We start from the raw sequence: 13,744 nt of genomic DNA, 5'->3' as shown, positions 1-13,744 counted from the left end.
TCTTCAAAGGTAGTGAGCTCACTACCTCTGAGGATCCTCACTACCTCTGAGGATGCTTGCCACAGATACAGGCGAAACGTCAGGAGAGAATCCCTCTAGAACATGGCCATGTAGCCTGAAAAAACTTACAACAACCCACTGTCCCAAAATAGTTGGAGGTTCTTGGATATTGTCATTTGAGCAAACAATCAAAACAAGCAACAGAGCTTCGGGTTATTATGTCGGGGATCAGGACATTCCCAAAAAGCTATTCAGCTGTTCATGGACTCACTGGATGAATTTATTTATTATTTATTTACTTAATGCATTTCTACCCCGTCCTTCTCCCCCTGAAGGAGGACTCAGGGCGGCCTCACACAAGCACCGTATGATGCTATCAACATGTAAAACAGCCCAAAATATATTAAAAACATTTAAACTCATTAAAAACACATTATACAATTCATTAAACAGTAAATTAAACAAGCCAGTTAAAACCAAAATCCAAGTCTGGGCATTATGAAGAACATAATGTTGATCTATTTCCACAGCTTTTACAACTTTATAGGCTATACTTCTCCGAATCCCTCATCCAGTGTGGAGGCTGGCTGGGGGATTCTTGGAATTGTACTCCAAAACTTAGTTTTCCAAACTATCCCATGATATGAAATTTATAGCTTGAGGTACTCCCCAGTTGCACGCACGACATGAGATGAGGCAAGTAGCTGCACAAAGGGGCAATTCTGTTATTTCTTGTAGAATTTCTCCATTCCCCAATTCCTTACAGCTGAGCAAAAAGAGAAGGAGGAGTGGTGATGGTGGAAGACAATCAAAATGTATCATTGTGTCAATCTTGTGAGCCCTGCTCAACAGTTTCTGACAAGAATCCTGACCTACAGTTACCTATGATAATTGGTTGTAGGTAGCAGTCAGGATTGTTCTCAGAAACTAGCTATATGTATCGAAACCATTAAGCAAGCCTCCCTTCCCATGTCCTGTTAATCCAGTTTCATCCATGAGGATTGAGCCCAGAACCTCTTCTTATTTTGTGCCTTGAGCTTTTGGGGACACTGAGACAAACCCATCAAAGGGTTTTCTTAGTTTGGGGTGGGGGAGAGGTCTGTTGCCCTCATCTTCCTTTGAGGCTGTGAAAATATGACTTGCTCAAGGAAACCTGGATTTTGCGCTCACGCAATGGAGGTTTTGCACAGGCATAAGCCCAAAATCCATGTTCAGAGTGCTGACATGCTACATCTTACACCATTTGAGATTGAGGTTACATCTCCATTATAGACTTCATGAAATTTGACACCTCTGTAACTTCCATGGAATCCTGGGTTTGTAGTTTAATGAGACACAAATATCCTTTGGCTGAGAAGGCTGAAGACCTTGTAAAATTACAACTCCCATGATTCCATTGCACTGAGCCATGGCAGTTAAAGTGGTGCCAGAGTGCATTAAGTCTATGGTGTAGATGCACCTCCACAAGGATGATAAAACATCAAATCATCTGGGCGTCCCCTGGGCAACGTCCTTGCAGACGGCCAATTCTCTCACACCAGAAGTGACTTGCAGTTTCTCAAGTCGCTCCTGACATGACAAAAAAAGCAAAAAAAAAAAAACCTGTGGATTTTTAATGATGTGAGTATGGATGTGTACCATGTTTCCCCAGAGTCCTAGTCCAATACCCATCCCACTACTCTACACCAGTTCCAATTTGTCATGTTTCAGGTTGATTCCACAGAACTCAATTGTGCAACACTATAGTAGTTCTGCATTTCGTTAAGCGTGCAGAAAGGAATGAATTAGTCCTGAACAATGTAAGAATTTTCTCTTTCTTTCTTTCCTATAATCTTCATGGCAAAAGAAATGAGATCTGCAAAAGAACAGGCCCCGCTCTGGGGAAATCTTTCCTTTTGTCCGTGGAGCAGCCAGCAATGGTGCTGCCATGTTTAATCACCTCCAAGCACAAGAAATGTGGCAAGAACAAGGATCGTAAGGCAGGTGGGAATTCCCAGAGCAGGGAGGCTTGGATTTATTTATTTTACCTCTCTTCCCCATTCTCCTCCCCTCAGTCAGGAAGGGACTCCATCCATGCATTAGTTTTCGGCTACACGGCAATCTTTGCCACCTCACATTCGCCTTTTAAAAGTCCCAATCAAAACATGCCAACATCTTAATAAAAAAAATTGATGTACCAGGATAAGATCACAGTTGAACACCAAATAATAGCAGCTAGTATATATTTATTATCTCTTATTTATTGTGCCTTTCATCCCCTTTGTGTAGTAGAATGCAACCCCTCTTATACCTGTTACATTTCAGGAAAGGCACTTTAAATAATTCATTTGATTAATTATTCAAACACATAATTAGCATATAATAACTGTCGTGTTAAATTGTAGCTGTGCAGGTTTAAATTAAAAGGGTAACTAATGGCAGGCTTTGCCTCTGTCATCTTTGCTTCCTTCTTGTGTTGGCCCAATGTCATTGTTCCTGCTCTGTACCCGACGCTGATTGATGCAAACCTTTTCAAGTTTTCCGTCTCAAATAGCAGCCCACTGATGGCCAGTTCATCATAATTAATTATTGTAGCTGACATTTCTAAAGGAACTTTTCAAGCCAAGATCAGGAGACAGGAGAAAAGGAGAACTTAACTAGATTTGTCATAGAAGCTAGAGCTGAAACCTCAAGTCTGTCTCTCTCATGAGCCTGCCTTTCAAATGGTTCATATTGTTTATCAGTTAAGTTAGTTCCCATAATCCAAGCTAGATTTTTGAATTTTCTGAGTATGGCCCCAAAATGAATGCTCAGTGATTGTAAGAGTTGTTTTAGTAAGAGTTCCTCCAAGGCCATGGCAATTGGCATGGAGAGAGGGTTGTTCATCTGCATGAAGAGGCATGAAGATGGAACTGTTCCTGCCTCTTCTTCCCTCCCTCTGAGACCAGGAAAACATCAGTTGGGATGGAGGGAGGGCCTTTCATCTGATTCTTCATGTTTGCTTCCTTTCTTCCTCCAAAGCCACAGCAGTGGCAACTGTGTTGTAGGAAGAACCTTTCCTCAACTGCTGAGCTTAAGCACAATGGAGCTGTGCCTGGCTGCTCTTCCCTTCTTCCAAGGCCCCACTTGTATCCTTGAAAAATAATTTGATTCCCACAATGCTGAAGGACATGTGGGGTGCTCTTAAATTGTTTTTAAACATCCATTAAATATATAAACACCTCTATGATAAGGCCTTTAAGCCATTTCCACAACATCTGTTTTCCTTCAGTTGCAAATTGTAGCAATTAACACTATAACCTTGAGTTGGTTCATTCTGGAAATTTAGTTGATTGTTGGTAGGGAAACAGGGGAGCAGATTTTACTCAGTGGGGCTGAAGGCTCATTTCTTTAACGTAGATTACAGAAAATGAAGAATCAAAGTTCAAATGTGGCCTTTCAGATCATAAAATCATAAAGTTGGAAGCCATCCAGTCATAAAGCCATCCAGTCCAACCCCCTGCCAAGAAGCAGGAAAATCACATTCAAAGCACACACACACACCCCACACACACCAACGGATGTCCATCCAGCCTCTGTTTAAAAGCCTCCAAAGAAGGAGCCTCCACCACACTCTGGGGCAGAGGGTTCCACTGCTGAACATCTCTCACCATTAGGAAGTTCTTCATGTTCAGGTGTAATCTACTTTCCTGCAATTTGAAGCTATTGTTCCACATCCTAGTCTCCAGGACAGCAGAAAACAATCTTGCTCCCTCCTCCCTATGAGTTCTCTTCACATATTTATACATAGCCATCGTGTCTCAGCCTTCTCTTCTGCAGGCCAAACATGCCCAGCTCTTTAAGCTGCTCCTCATAGGGCTTGTTCTCCAGACCCTTGATCATTTTAGTCACCCTCCTCTGGACACATTTCAGTGTGTCAACATCTCCCTTAAAATACAGTGCCCAGGATTGGACACAGTGTGATTCCAAGTGTGGTCTGACCAAGGACGAATAGAGGGGTAGCATATATATCCCATTTTCTCCATGCATGGAATACAAGTTGGCTTAGATTCACCAAATGTCCTCATGATGGTGGTTGAAGCATGCAAAAGCCTTGCTTTCTCTTGGCTATTGCCTCATTAACTTGAATAGTAAAGAAGGTCCCTCAAGTTCCCTCTGTCAGATGGCCTTCACCGCTTTAGTTTGCAATCTGCAACCAATTGTGTTTGCCCTATACCCCAAACATGTAGTGGCCAATGAATCGCATGAGATAGGTTAAAGGTAAACGTAAAGGTTTCCCCCTGACATGAAGTCCAGTCATGCCCAACTCTAGGGTGTGGTGCTCATCTCCATTTCTAAGCCGAAGAGCTGGCATTGTCCATAGACATCTCCAAGGTCATGTGGCTGGCATGACTGCATGGAGTGCCGTTACCTTCCCACCGGAGTGGTACCTATTGATCTACTCACATTTGCATGTTTTCGAACTGCTAGGTTGGCAGAAGCTAGGGCTGACAGCGGAAGCTCACGCCGCTCCCCGGTTTGAACCTGCGACCTTTCGGTCAACAAGCTCAGCGGTTTAACCCACTGTGCCACCGGGGGCTCCATGAGATAAAAAAATGTAATATGCAAGCACTCTTAGTTGCATCTTTATTAGCACAGACAGTTTGTACATACTTTATGGGGGTAATAATGCTATACATCATTAGTCCAATGCCCTGCACTGGCTGAAGCTGCATAGGGGCAACTATGCACAGAATGTGCTTTGGAATTGCATCTCCCATCCAGCATCAAGGGCTCACTCTGCTACTTTGAGCTTAATCCTCTGTTGTCCTCTAGTGTACAGTCTGAATATTAGCTCTACCATTAGAAGCCAGGAGAAAGTGAAAAAAACCAAACTCCCATCAGCCCTTCCGGACACAGAGTAATTCATTACCTACCTTGATTTCCACTTAAAATGTACTTTAACTACACTTCCAGCTACAAACCTTAAATCACCCTCATGTTCACAAAAAGTCCATCATTTTTTATTTTATTGCACAGCGTTGGCATGACATAATCCCTTCCTGAGCGTCTCAGAGTGCTTTACGGATCAATAAATTACTTATCTGCACGTCAGAAACATTGTATGCAAGGCCACTGCAGTTGCTTTATGCTCGGCCTGCTCCCTTGAAACAGCTCACATCTCTACCAGTAGCTGAAACAGGGCAAGTCGGGGTGCAGTCTAGGGAAGATGGGGCAGATGGGGGGACAGGTCACAGCAGGGGAATCCTTTCTCTGCTAATACAGGTGTTCCAAGACTTTGGTTGTTCTCTGTCTTCTGGGATTAATTTGAAATGGTTTTTTCCCCCTTTCTGGCAGAAAATGGAGAGAAAAATATCAACTGGAATTCTGTGTGTGGTGTCTTAGATATGTACAGAAGCAGTGTGATGTGGAATGTTCCTAGCTCCATATTTGTACATGGAAATTAGGGCTGGGCAACCACGGAAAAATTTGTTTCTAAAATCGATTCGTTTTTTGGGGGGTTTTGCTTTTCGATTTTTAAAAGAATTCCGAAATTTTTCTTTTAAAAAGTTCGATATTTACGAAATTTTGTAAATTACAAAACAATACAAAACAATTACGAAACAATTACGAATCGATTTGTTAATGGCGGACGCGACCGCGCAATACACTAAAAAACCTCCAAATGGGACGGGGGAACTTCTGAAGCTTCCCTCTCCCTCTGTTGTTGACTGTTGGTGTGATATTTATATTTTTTTTTCACTGATTAAACAAACAACAACTATAAAACTTGCCCCAGACATGCGGAAATAATAACGAAACGATTTCAAAACAATAACAAAACAAATACAAAACGAATTTGAAACAATTACGAAACGAATTTAAAAATTCGTTTCATATTTTAGTTGCTCCTGAATGGTTCATTATTGCTTTATTATAAAAAAAAAAAAACGATTTTTTTTTACGAATTACGAAATTACGAAATGAAACCGCCCAGCCCTAATGGAAATGCATGGATGCATCATTGTGTCATTCACTGTGTGGAATATGAATGCAGATGAACTTGTGCATTTGGTTTGGTAACAATGACTTATGAGGCAAGTTATGTAATGACCATGGAACTCTAATAGCATACAGTTATTTCTGTCTCTTTGATGTAGGATCTCATCCTAACCACTTCATCACATTTATTAAATACTACTGAGACACCCACTTAAGAAATGGCAATCAGCTGTGTTCATCACATGATGTAGGCTTCAAGTGTAGGGTAGAGATATCTTCGAGTTTAAAAAGGGTTGCAAAAGTTGCAAAGCTTCCAGAAGCTTTCTAAACTGGTTGGTAAGTGATGTTTTTTTGCAAATTATCTGGATAGAAATGGACAAAATGGCCAATTCTATCATATGATTGTATTCCTTGTTCTCAGTTTTAACATGATACAGTTACACAATTTCTGGGAGGAACCGAAATGCCCTTTTGAAAAAAAAAGCTCTACCCTTACCTTCAATCAAAGCATCCCCAACAGATGTCCATCCTCTCTCTGAATAATAATAATAATAACAACAACAACAACAACAACAATAAATAAAATATGATCCTACTTTGCAAGTGTTATTTCCTGTTTAATTGTGTAGTTGTTACTTCAGAAGTTGTTGTGCTCCAGAAACTCCATTTTTGTTCCCACAAACTGTTAAATTGGTGGAGACTCTACAAGATATCCAGTAATTGAGAAACTAGAGCAAAAAGTGCTATTGCAGAATGTCCCTCCTTCAAAGACAACATTTTTGCAATTTAATAAACTTTTCCCATGTGTTTATGATAGAATCAATTAGAAAATGACATTTATAACCCAGGAACAAAAATCATAGTCCAGGAGAGGAGGTGTTTCTTTTCACAAAGAAAACAGGGGAGGGACAGTGGGTGGGAGCAACTCTTGACAATTTGATGGAAAATCAACTGAGAACTCCTGAATAAAACAGATAGTTTTGCTAGTGTGTGATGGAAGTAGGAAAATAATCCATTCAGTTTCAAAATGGAGTATGCTTGAGCTGTATGGTAAAACTACTCTTCGAAACACTGGACATGTTCAATGGGATGAAGTCTCCAGTGTGTCGGCGGTGGCCAGGAGAGCCTTCGAACAATTAAAACTCATGCACCATCTGCACCCATTAATTGGGACACCAGATCTGGCCATGGTAGTCCATGCCTTAGTCACATCCTGCTTAGACTACTGCAAAACGCTCTACTGGTTCAGAGATCGGCAGCTAGATTACTAACTGAAGTCCCATACAGGGAGAGATAAACTCCTATGTCACAGCAGCTCCACTGACTGCCTGTCCGCTTCCCGGCTAAATACAAAGTGGTTTAAAACACTAAACAACTCAAGTCCAGGTTACTTGAGTTGTTTAGAGTAAGTCCAATTGCATCTCCTCTTACAAATCCCGTTTAGACACTGCAATCAGTAGAGGAGGCCCTGCCATCGTTCCCACCATCTCAAGTACAGCTGGTGGGAATGAGAGAGAGGGCCTTCTCCATGGTCTCCCCCCCTCCCCCCCCCCCCCACACACACTTCTGGAACTCCCTCCCTAAAGGAAGAAAGCTGACCCCCTCCCTCCTCTCCTTGAGGAGACTGAAGACTTGTTTTTGCTCAATAGCATATGGAGCGGAGGAGGATTAGACAATGAGAGATCACTACCAGTCTTCTGGTTGAGAACTGTTTAGCACCCAGGCCCTGCTAGTTCACATTAGCCTAGTTACCATCACTGGCCACACAACCACACTGACCACACAACTAGCTCACACAAATTTGTGAACGAAAGTTGGCTTTTGTAAATCAATGTGGATGTTTTATGTTCAGATTTTATGTTATCATATATGTTTTGTTTGATTACGTTTGGTTTAATTTATTGATGCTAGGTTCTAATGTTGTTTTCATGTGTGAGGTTTTTCTGGGATTATTATGTTGGTACTTGTTCGTTCTACGGAGGCATTATATGTTTGCTGCTATATGTTGGAATCCGCCCTGAGTCCCCCTCGGAGACAGGGCGGGATATAAACTTTATCATCATCATCATCATCTGAAACACAACATGATGAGTCCACAGCAGACAAGGTTACTCTGCTAGCTGTTGAATTGGATCACACATTGGACACTTCCCAAGTGTCTAGGACTGTGATGTATCGGTGAATAATGCGTGCAGATTCCAGTAAGGTGGCCTTCTGCAGCTGGCAGATGGTAATTTTGTCAGCACCAACTGTGTTTAAGTGAATCATCATCATCATTATTATTATTATTATTATTATTATTATTATTATTATTATCCCATTTTTCATATGCAGCTACATATAACAACCCAGGGTAAAAAGGAATAAATGAGGAGGGGAGTCTGTCTCAGAAAAAAAAAACAACTTCCGACTGCTTTTGTTACATTGTTATTTGCTGTCAAGTCAACTTCAGCTTACACTGACCCTATGCATTGCCTATCATAAAGATGCTGTGTCTTTATGATACCTTGTCTTTATAACAGCCCTGTCTAGATTTTGGAAGCTCAAAGTAATGGATTTCTAGCTGAATCTATATGCCTGCAACGGTTCTTTCTCTTCTGTCTTCAACTTTATCAAATATTATCATCTTTTCAAATGAGACATGTCATCTTGAGGCTTGTTCCAACTATGAGAGCTTCAGTTTGATCATATTAACATCTACTGAGACTTTGGCATTGATTTCCTTTTGTGTCTGTTTGCCTTTCTGGAGGTCTATGATATCTGAAAGTGTTTGTAAACATGTTGTGAGGGGCTAAACCAAATCCACTTACTGCTTGTTGGTCATCTTTGGTTGGTTTCACTTTTCCTTGGGAAACTCACAGTGATTTGCTGCTTAGAGCTTTTAGAAACATGAATATTGGACTCATCCCCAAACTAACTAACTAAAGGACATCATCTCTTTTATGTTGTTTCAGTACCTCCCAAGATTGTTGAGATCTCATCAGACATTTCCATCAATGAAGGTGGCAATGTCAGTCTCACCTGCATTGCTACAGGTAGACCAGACCCTACAATCACTTGGAGACACATCTCACCTAAAGGTAAGATGCTTTGTATGTGGAGAAAAGGCACAGTAGTACAGGAGTATATTTCAAATTTATGGTTGGATTACTTCATGATAGACTTGGGAATTTTATATTAATATTAATGTTTTCGTCTATTTATTCTGTCTTGCTTCCGCATGGGGCCCAAAGCAATATACCATACATATGGTTTCTAAGTGGTGTCAAATCAAGACATTGACCACATTTGAACTTGCTTACCTTCAGTAATATATTTGCATCAAATGTTTTGAGGACCAGCCCTCTGTGCTTAGAATATTACTGTATCTTGACAGTTATAGAGGGAAGGATCTGTTGTGTCTGTTGTTCTAGTCTGACAGATCACTAGACACATGGTTGACCACTTTCTAGATTTTTTCCCCAATACATAGTCTTTTTAATATGCCTATGCATTGTTATGAACACATTCCTGGGTTTATGGACATTGTCACACTCTTACTCTCTGCGCGCGCACTCTCTCTCTCTCTCTCTCTCTCTCTCTCACACACACATATATATATCTCAATCACAATTACATAGCCATTCACTCACTAACTTCTATAAGGTGACTAATGTTAGGAGACATGTGTGTGGGAAATAGCATACCATTACCCAAATATTAGCTACCAAGGTTTGAATACTGGAAACCCAAATAGCCACGACAGTACAAAAAGCATGATCCAAAGATGAGATTAGTAGGGGTACCAGAGTTGTTGCTGAAGTTTGACGAATCTGAAAATTCAAGGTGGATTTGAGGGCCATGGTTGAAATATCTGAAGGATTTTAAAGGAATTTTTCCAGAGTCCTTTCACACCTTGACACTTATGTTGTTTTCTATGTCAGCTTACCGAACTCCACTTTGATTCTCTCTCTATTTCCTTTTGCCACTTCCTATTTTAATTGACCATTCAAGGCCTTGGCTCCTACTCATGGGCTTTTTCTGTAGCTGGAATGTGACAATTTCAGGTGTTGCTGCAGTTGCTCACTTTCTGAAAGGATGTTTTCTTTCTTTGCTGTCATCCAGCCGGTTTCTTTTGCCCAAGGGAGCTTTACCTGAGTTCGAACCAGATGTCTCCATTTTACTTAGGATTTAGCTGCTATGGAAACAGCTGAAGCACCAAGGGGAGAAGAGCAAGCTAATCAGAAATTTCCTGCAGAGTTAGATAATTTACTGGAACAGCTTTTGCCAGATTTTCAGTCCAGATTACATACTATGTATTAGCAGCTCAGTCACCCTCAAAGATCAGTTGACACTGGGCCTTTTCCTCCAATCAACCTGCCCAATCCAGAAATGGCAACTGGCAGAACTTTGCAATGCTCCCTTTCATTACAAAAATGCTCCCAAGATCATTGTGATATGATTTAGTAGAATTATTGTTTCAGCTCCACAAAAAACACAGTCCCCTAGCAGAGTCTATCTTCTTAATCAACCTCTTTCGTGCCTGGGATTTTCAGTTCAGAATTGTCCAAGGCTGTGAAACATCTAGATATTAAACCGAGATATAGGGATGGACTGTGGGGATGCCATTAAGCATTATGCATTAAACACCAACCACAGTTAATCACAGTTTGCAATTCAAACATACACATATCAAATGTTCCTGTTTGGAGATTAAAGCTCAACTAAATGGGCTTGATGAAATAAGGGGAATTATCCTTTCTCATTTAATCCACATGGACTAAAAAATGTAGTCACCTCATAGTGTTCTTGAAAATTCACCTGCAATGTAGTTCTTTAGACTATACTTCAAAAAACATTGCCTTTTATCCTGCAGGTTTACAGGGTGTCTGTCTGGGATCATTTTATTGTGGAGTTGTGGGAGGGTAGAATAGTTGGTGGGAGGTCATCATTCCTTCCTGGTTTGGATGTGATTTTATTTTTCAGAATCTATGTGCATGCATGTGTGTGCAGATATTTCCATATCAATATATCAGTATTAGCACTGCTTGACACAAAATACATATACAGTAGTCACATGCATTATGGGGGTGGGGGTGAGTGGTAAAAAATAATGTGAAAGATTGGAAATGTGATTACCCTTTAACAGTTCACCAGAGGGAAATGTTTTGCCAGTTATGGCAATCTTACTACAATACATTTATTGTGTGTGGTGTTAATGGGGTCACTGTGAGGACAGTGTGGACTGGGAAAATGTGGTGCCAAACAGAAATGTGGTGCCAAACATTTTGTCAATATAGACAAGCCCCTATTTAGAGAGATGGAATGAGAAACCTTTAATCTAGCTTACTTGGCTCTTGACAAATAACCTACAAAAACTGGAGACTTGAGGCCATTTGGAGTGTATATAAAGTATTTTAAATTAGGAACGTGCATGTTCATAATTATTAGTATGAGCCTAACAATTGAAGTGAGGAGACAGAAATTACCTATCTTTCTGTTCATAGCAACAGTATTACCTTTGCAGCGTTTATCTTCTTTTAAACTTTGTGGGGTGAGACCTGTTCTAGTGTCGGGAACATTGTTTAGAAGTTTGCCAGGAAATGCCTTGAGGAACACAATATATATTTTTGGTTTCTAACTTCAAGACCACTAGATTTGGGATTGTTGTCAGTTGTTGTGTACCTTCCAGTTGTCTCTGTCTCAAGATTTGTTTAGAAGAGATTTGTCATTGTCTTTCTCTGAGAGAGTGTGATTTGCCTAAGATCATGTAGTGGGTTTGCATGGCCAAAAGAAAGATTTAAACCCCGTTTTCCATAGTCCAATGTTCAAACCAGTGCACCAGGCTGGTTGTCTTTCAGTTTGGGTCTATTTACCCAGAAAAACTAGATGTCCGACTTTCCACTATGTAACTCTGAGTAAGCTTTATGCATTTATGCATAATATTTTCTGCATGGAGCATATGTAGTACGGGCCGGGGGAGGAGTGGAGGAAAGCGTTTTATAGAGTGGGAACTCGACTTACCCCAGTAAAATCCATCTTGGTGGATGGTCAGCCATCCCACAACATTTTCCTGTCTTCTTCCTACTTTCATTCACTTCCTGCTGCTTTCTCCAGACAGGAGTCAGGAAACACCCAACTCCTGAAAATTGACTCCTCTCTCCATTTGTGTATGCTGGCAAGACAGATTTCCACACACATTCACCAAAAGTGGCTGTGCATCACGAGATGGCCTCTGTTTTGCTAGCGTATGAAGACAGTAAGTAAACGGGAAAAATTTGAGTAGGATAAGGTCCTAAGTGATGCATCACAAATTGGAATGATTGCCGAAAGGTCGTATTTTAGAAAATGTTGTTTGATCCCCATTTTTAAGCAAATCAGCTTAATTTGCACTTTCCGCACACATAATGCAGGTTGCAATTGAGATGTCCTTTAGATGGCTCAAGCCTCTCAATAGTATGGTGAAATTCTTCACTTAAAGATCCATTCAGAAATGCATATGGTAGAAGAAAATGCATACAAGATTGTCCATTTTAGGAGAAAATACATATAATTGAAATGGAGGACTAAACACATCTGAAAATGATATAGGAAAGAAATAGACTATTCCCCTATCCATCCCTAGTTGACTGTGACATGTGTATTATTATCTGAATGGGGCCAAATTGCACACCCATGACTCTGTCAAGTCTGATGGGCCTCTTCAGCCACAATAGAGCAAAGCTGGGGTCCATATGTTAGAACTGTGAAATCATGTGTATTTGTAGCAGCCCTACATCCTGCCACTTGAGTTGCTCTGTTTACTGTAGAGAAGATAAACTTCCAGCAGATGCTGACTTCACCGCAGTTCTGCAACTGATCGCTCTGAATGCTCAAGGTCTGAAAACCCCGCTGTGCCTTTGTCTGTGTCTTTATTCAAGGGTGGCTTCTTTTCCAAATCGCTCTAGCTGACAATTAAAATGGAATCAAACTGATGCCAAAAGTTATAGAGGGCACTGCCTATGTATATTCACTGAGAAATACACACCTTCCTTCCTTCCTTCCTTCCTTCCTTCCTTCCTTCCTTCCTTCCTTCCTTCCTTCCTTCCTTCCTTCCTTCCTTCCTTCCTTCCCTCCTTCAGAAATAATTTCAATTTTTTTCTCTTTTTTTGTTCATTTGCTCAGTTGCTTCCGACTCTTCGTGACCTCATGGACCAGCCCATGCCAGAGCTCCCTGTCGGCCGTCACCATCCCCAGCTCCTTCAGGGTCAAGCCAGTCACTTCAAGGATGCCATCCATCCATCTTGCCCTTGGTCGACCCCTCTTCCTTTTTCCTTCCATTTTCCCCAGCATCATTGTCTTCTCTAAGCTTTCCTTTCTTCTCATTATGTGGCCAAAGTACTTAATCTTGGCCTCTAATATCCTTCCTTCCAATGAGCAGTCAGGCTTTATTTCCTGAAGTATGGACTGGTTGGATCTTCTCGCGGTCCAAGGTTTTCTCTTTACTGGAGAAAATTATAGGAGTTTTATGCATCTATCACTTTTTTCCCCTTTTTATGTGTGAGAAATATTTTGCACAAACCCCGTCTTATATTAATTTCTGTGCAAAATTGCACCTTTTTTTGCACAAAACCATTTTTTCACACACACAAAAATCAAGTACTTTACTCAAACTTTTTTTCTACAAATGTTCCCAAATGAGAAAGACCTTGTGATGGCTGATTAGTTTCTCAGTGAGTTGTCTTGATGTAACAAGTAGGGCTGGGCGGTTTCGTTTCGTTAATTCGTAATTCGTTAATAATTCGTTAATTTTTTCAATTACAAA

General features: G+C 40.8%; 1 protein-coding gene across 8 annotated transcripts in view; it reads left to right on the top strand.

Moving 5' to 3' along the window:
* LOC132782807 (protein CEPU-1-like) overlaps positions 1–13,744 on the top strand; it is a 1,227,856-nt gene that overhangs the window by 1,070,058 nt on the left and 144,054 nt on the right. For all 8 annotated transcript variants that reach the window (XM_067470763.1, XM_060787738.2, XM_060787737.2 and 5 more), the window contains exon 4: positions 8,916–9,041. In XM_067470763.1, coding sequence (XP_067326864.1) covers positions 8,916–9,041 — 126 coding nt within the window. The remainder of the gene's footprint in view (positions 1–8,915; positions 9,042–13,744) is intronic.

The sequence above is a fragment of the Anolis sagrei genome, chromosome 7 (assembly GCF_037176765.1).
Source record: "Anolis sagrei isolate rAnoSag1 chromosome 7, rAnoSag1.mat, whole genome shotgun sequence".
In the NCBI taxonomy this organism is placed as follows: domain Eukaryota; kingdom Metazoa; phylum Chordata; class Lepidosauria; order Squamata; family Dactyloidae; genus Anolis; species Anolis sagrei.
The sequence above is the reverse complement of the archived record's forward strand: the minus strand, read 5'-3'. Positions and strand labels throughout refer to the sequence as shown.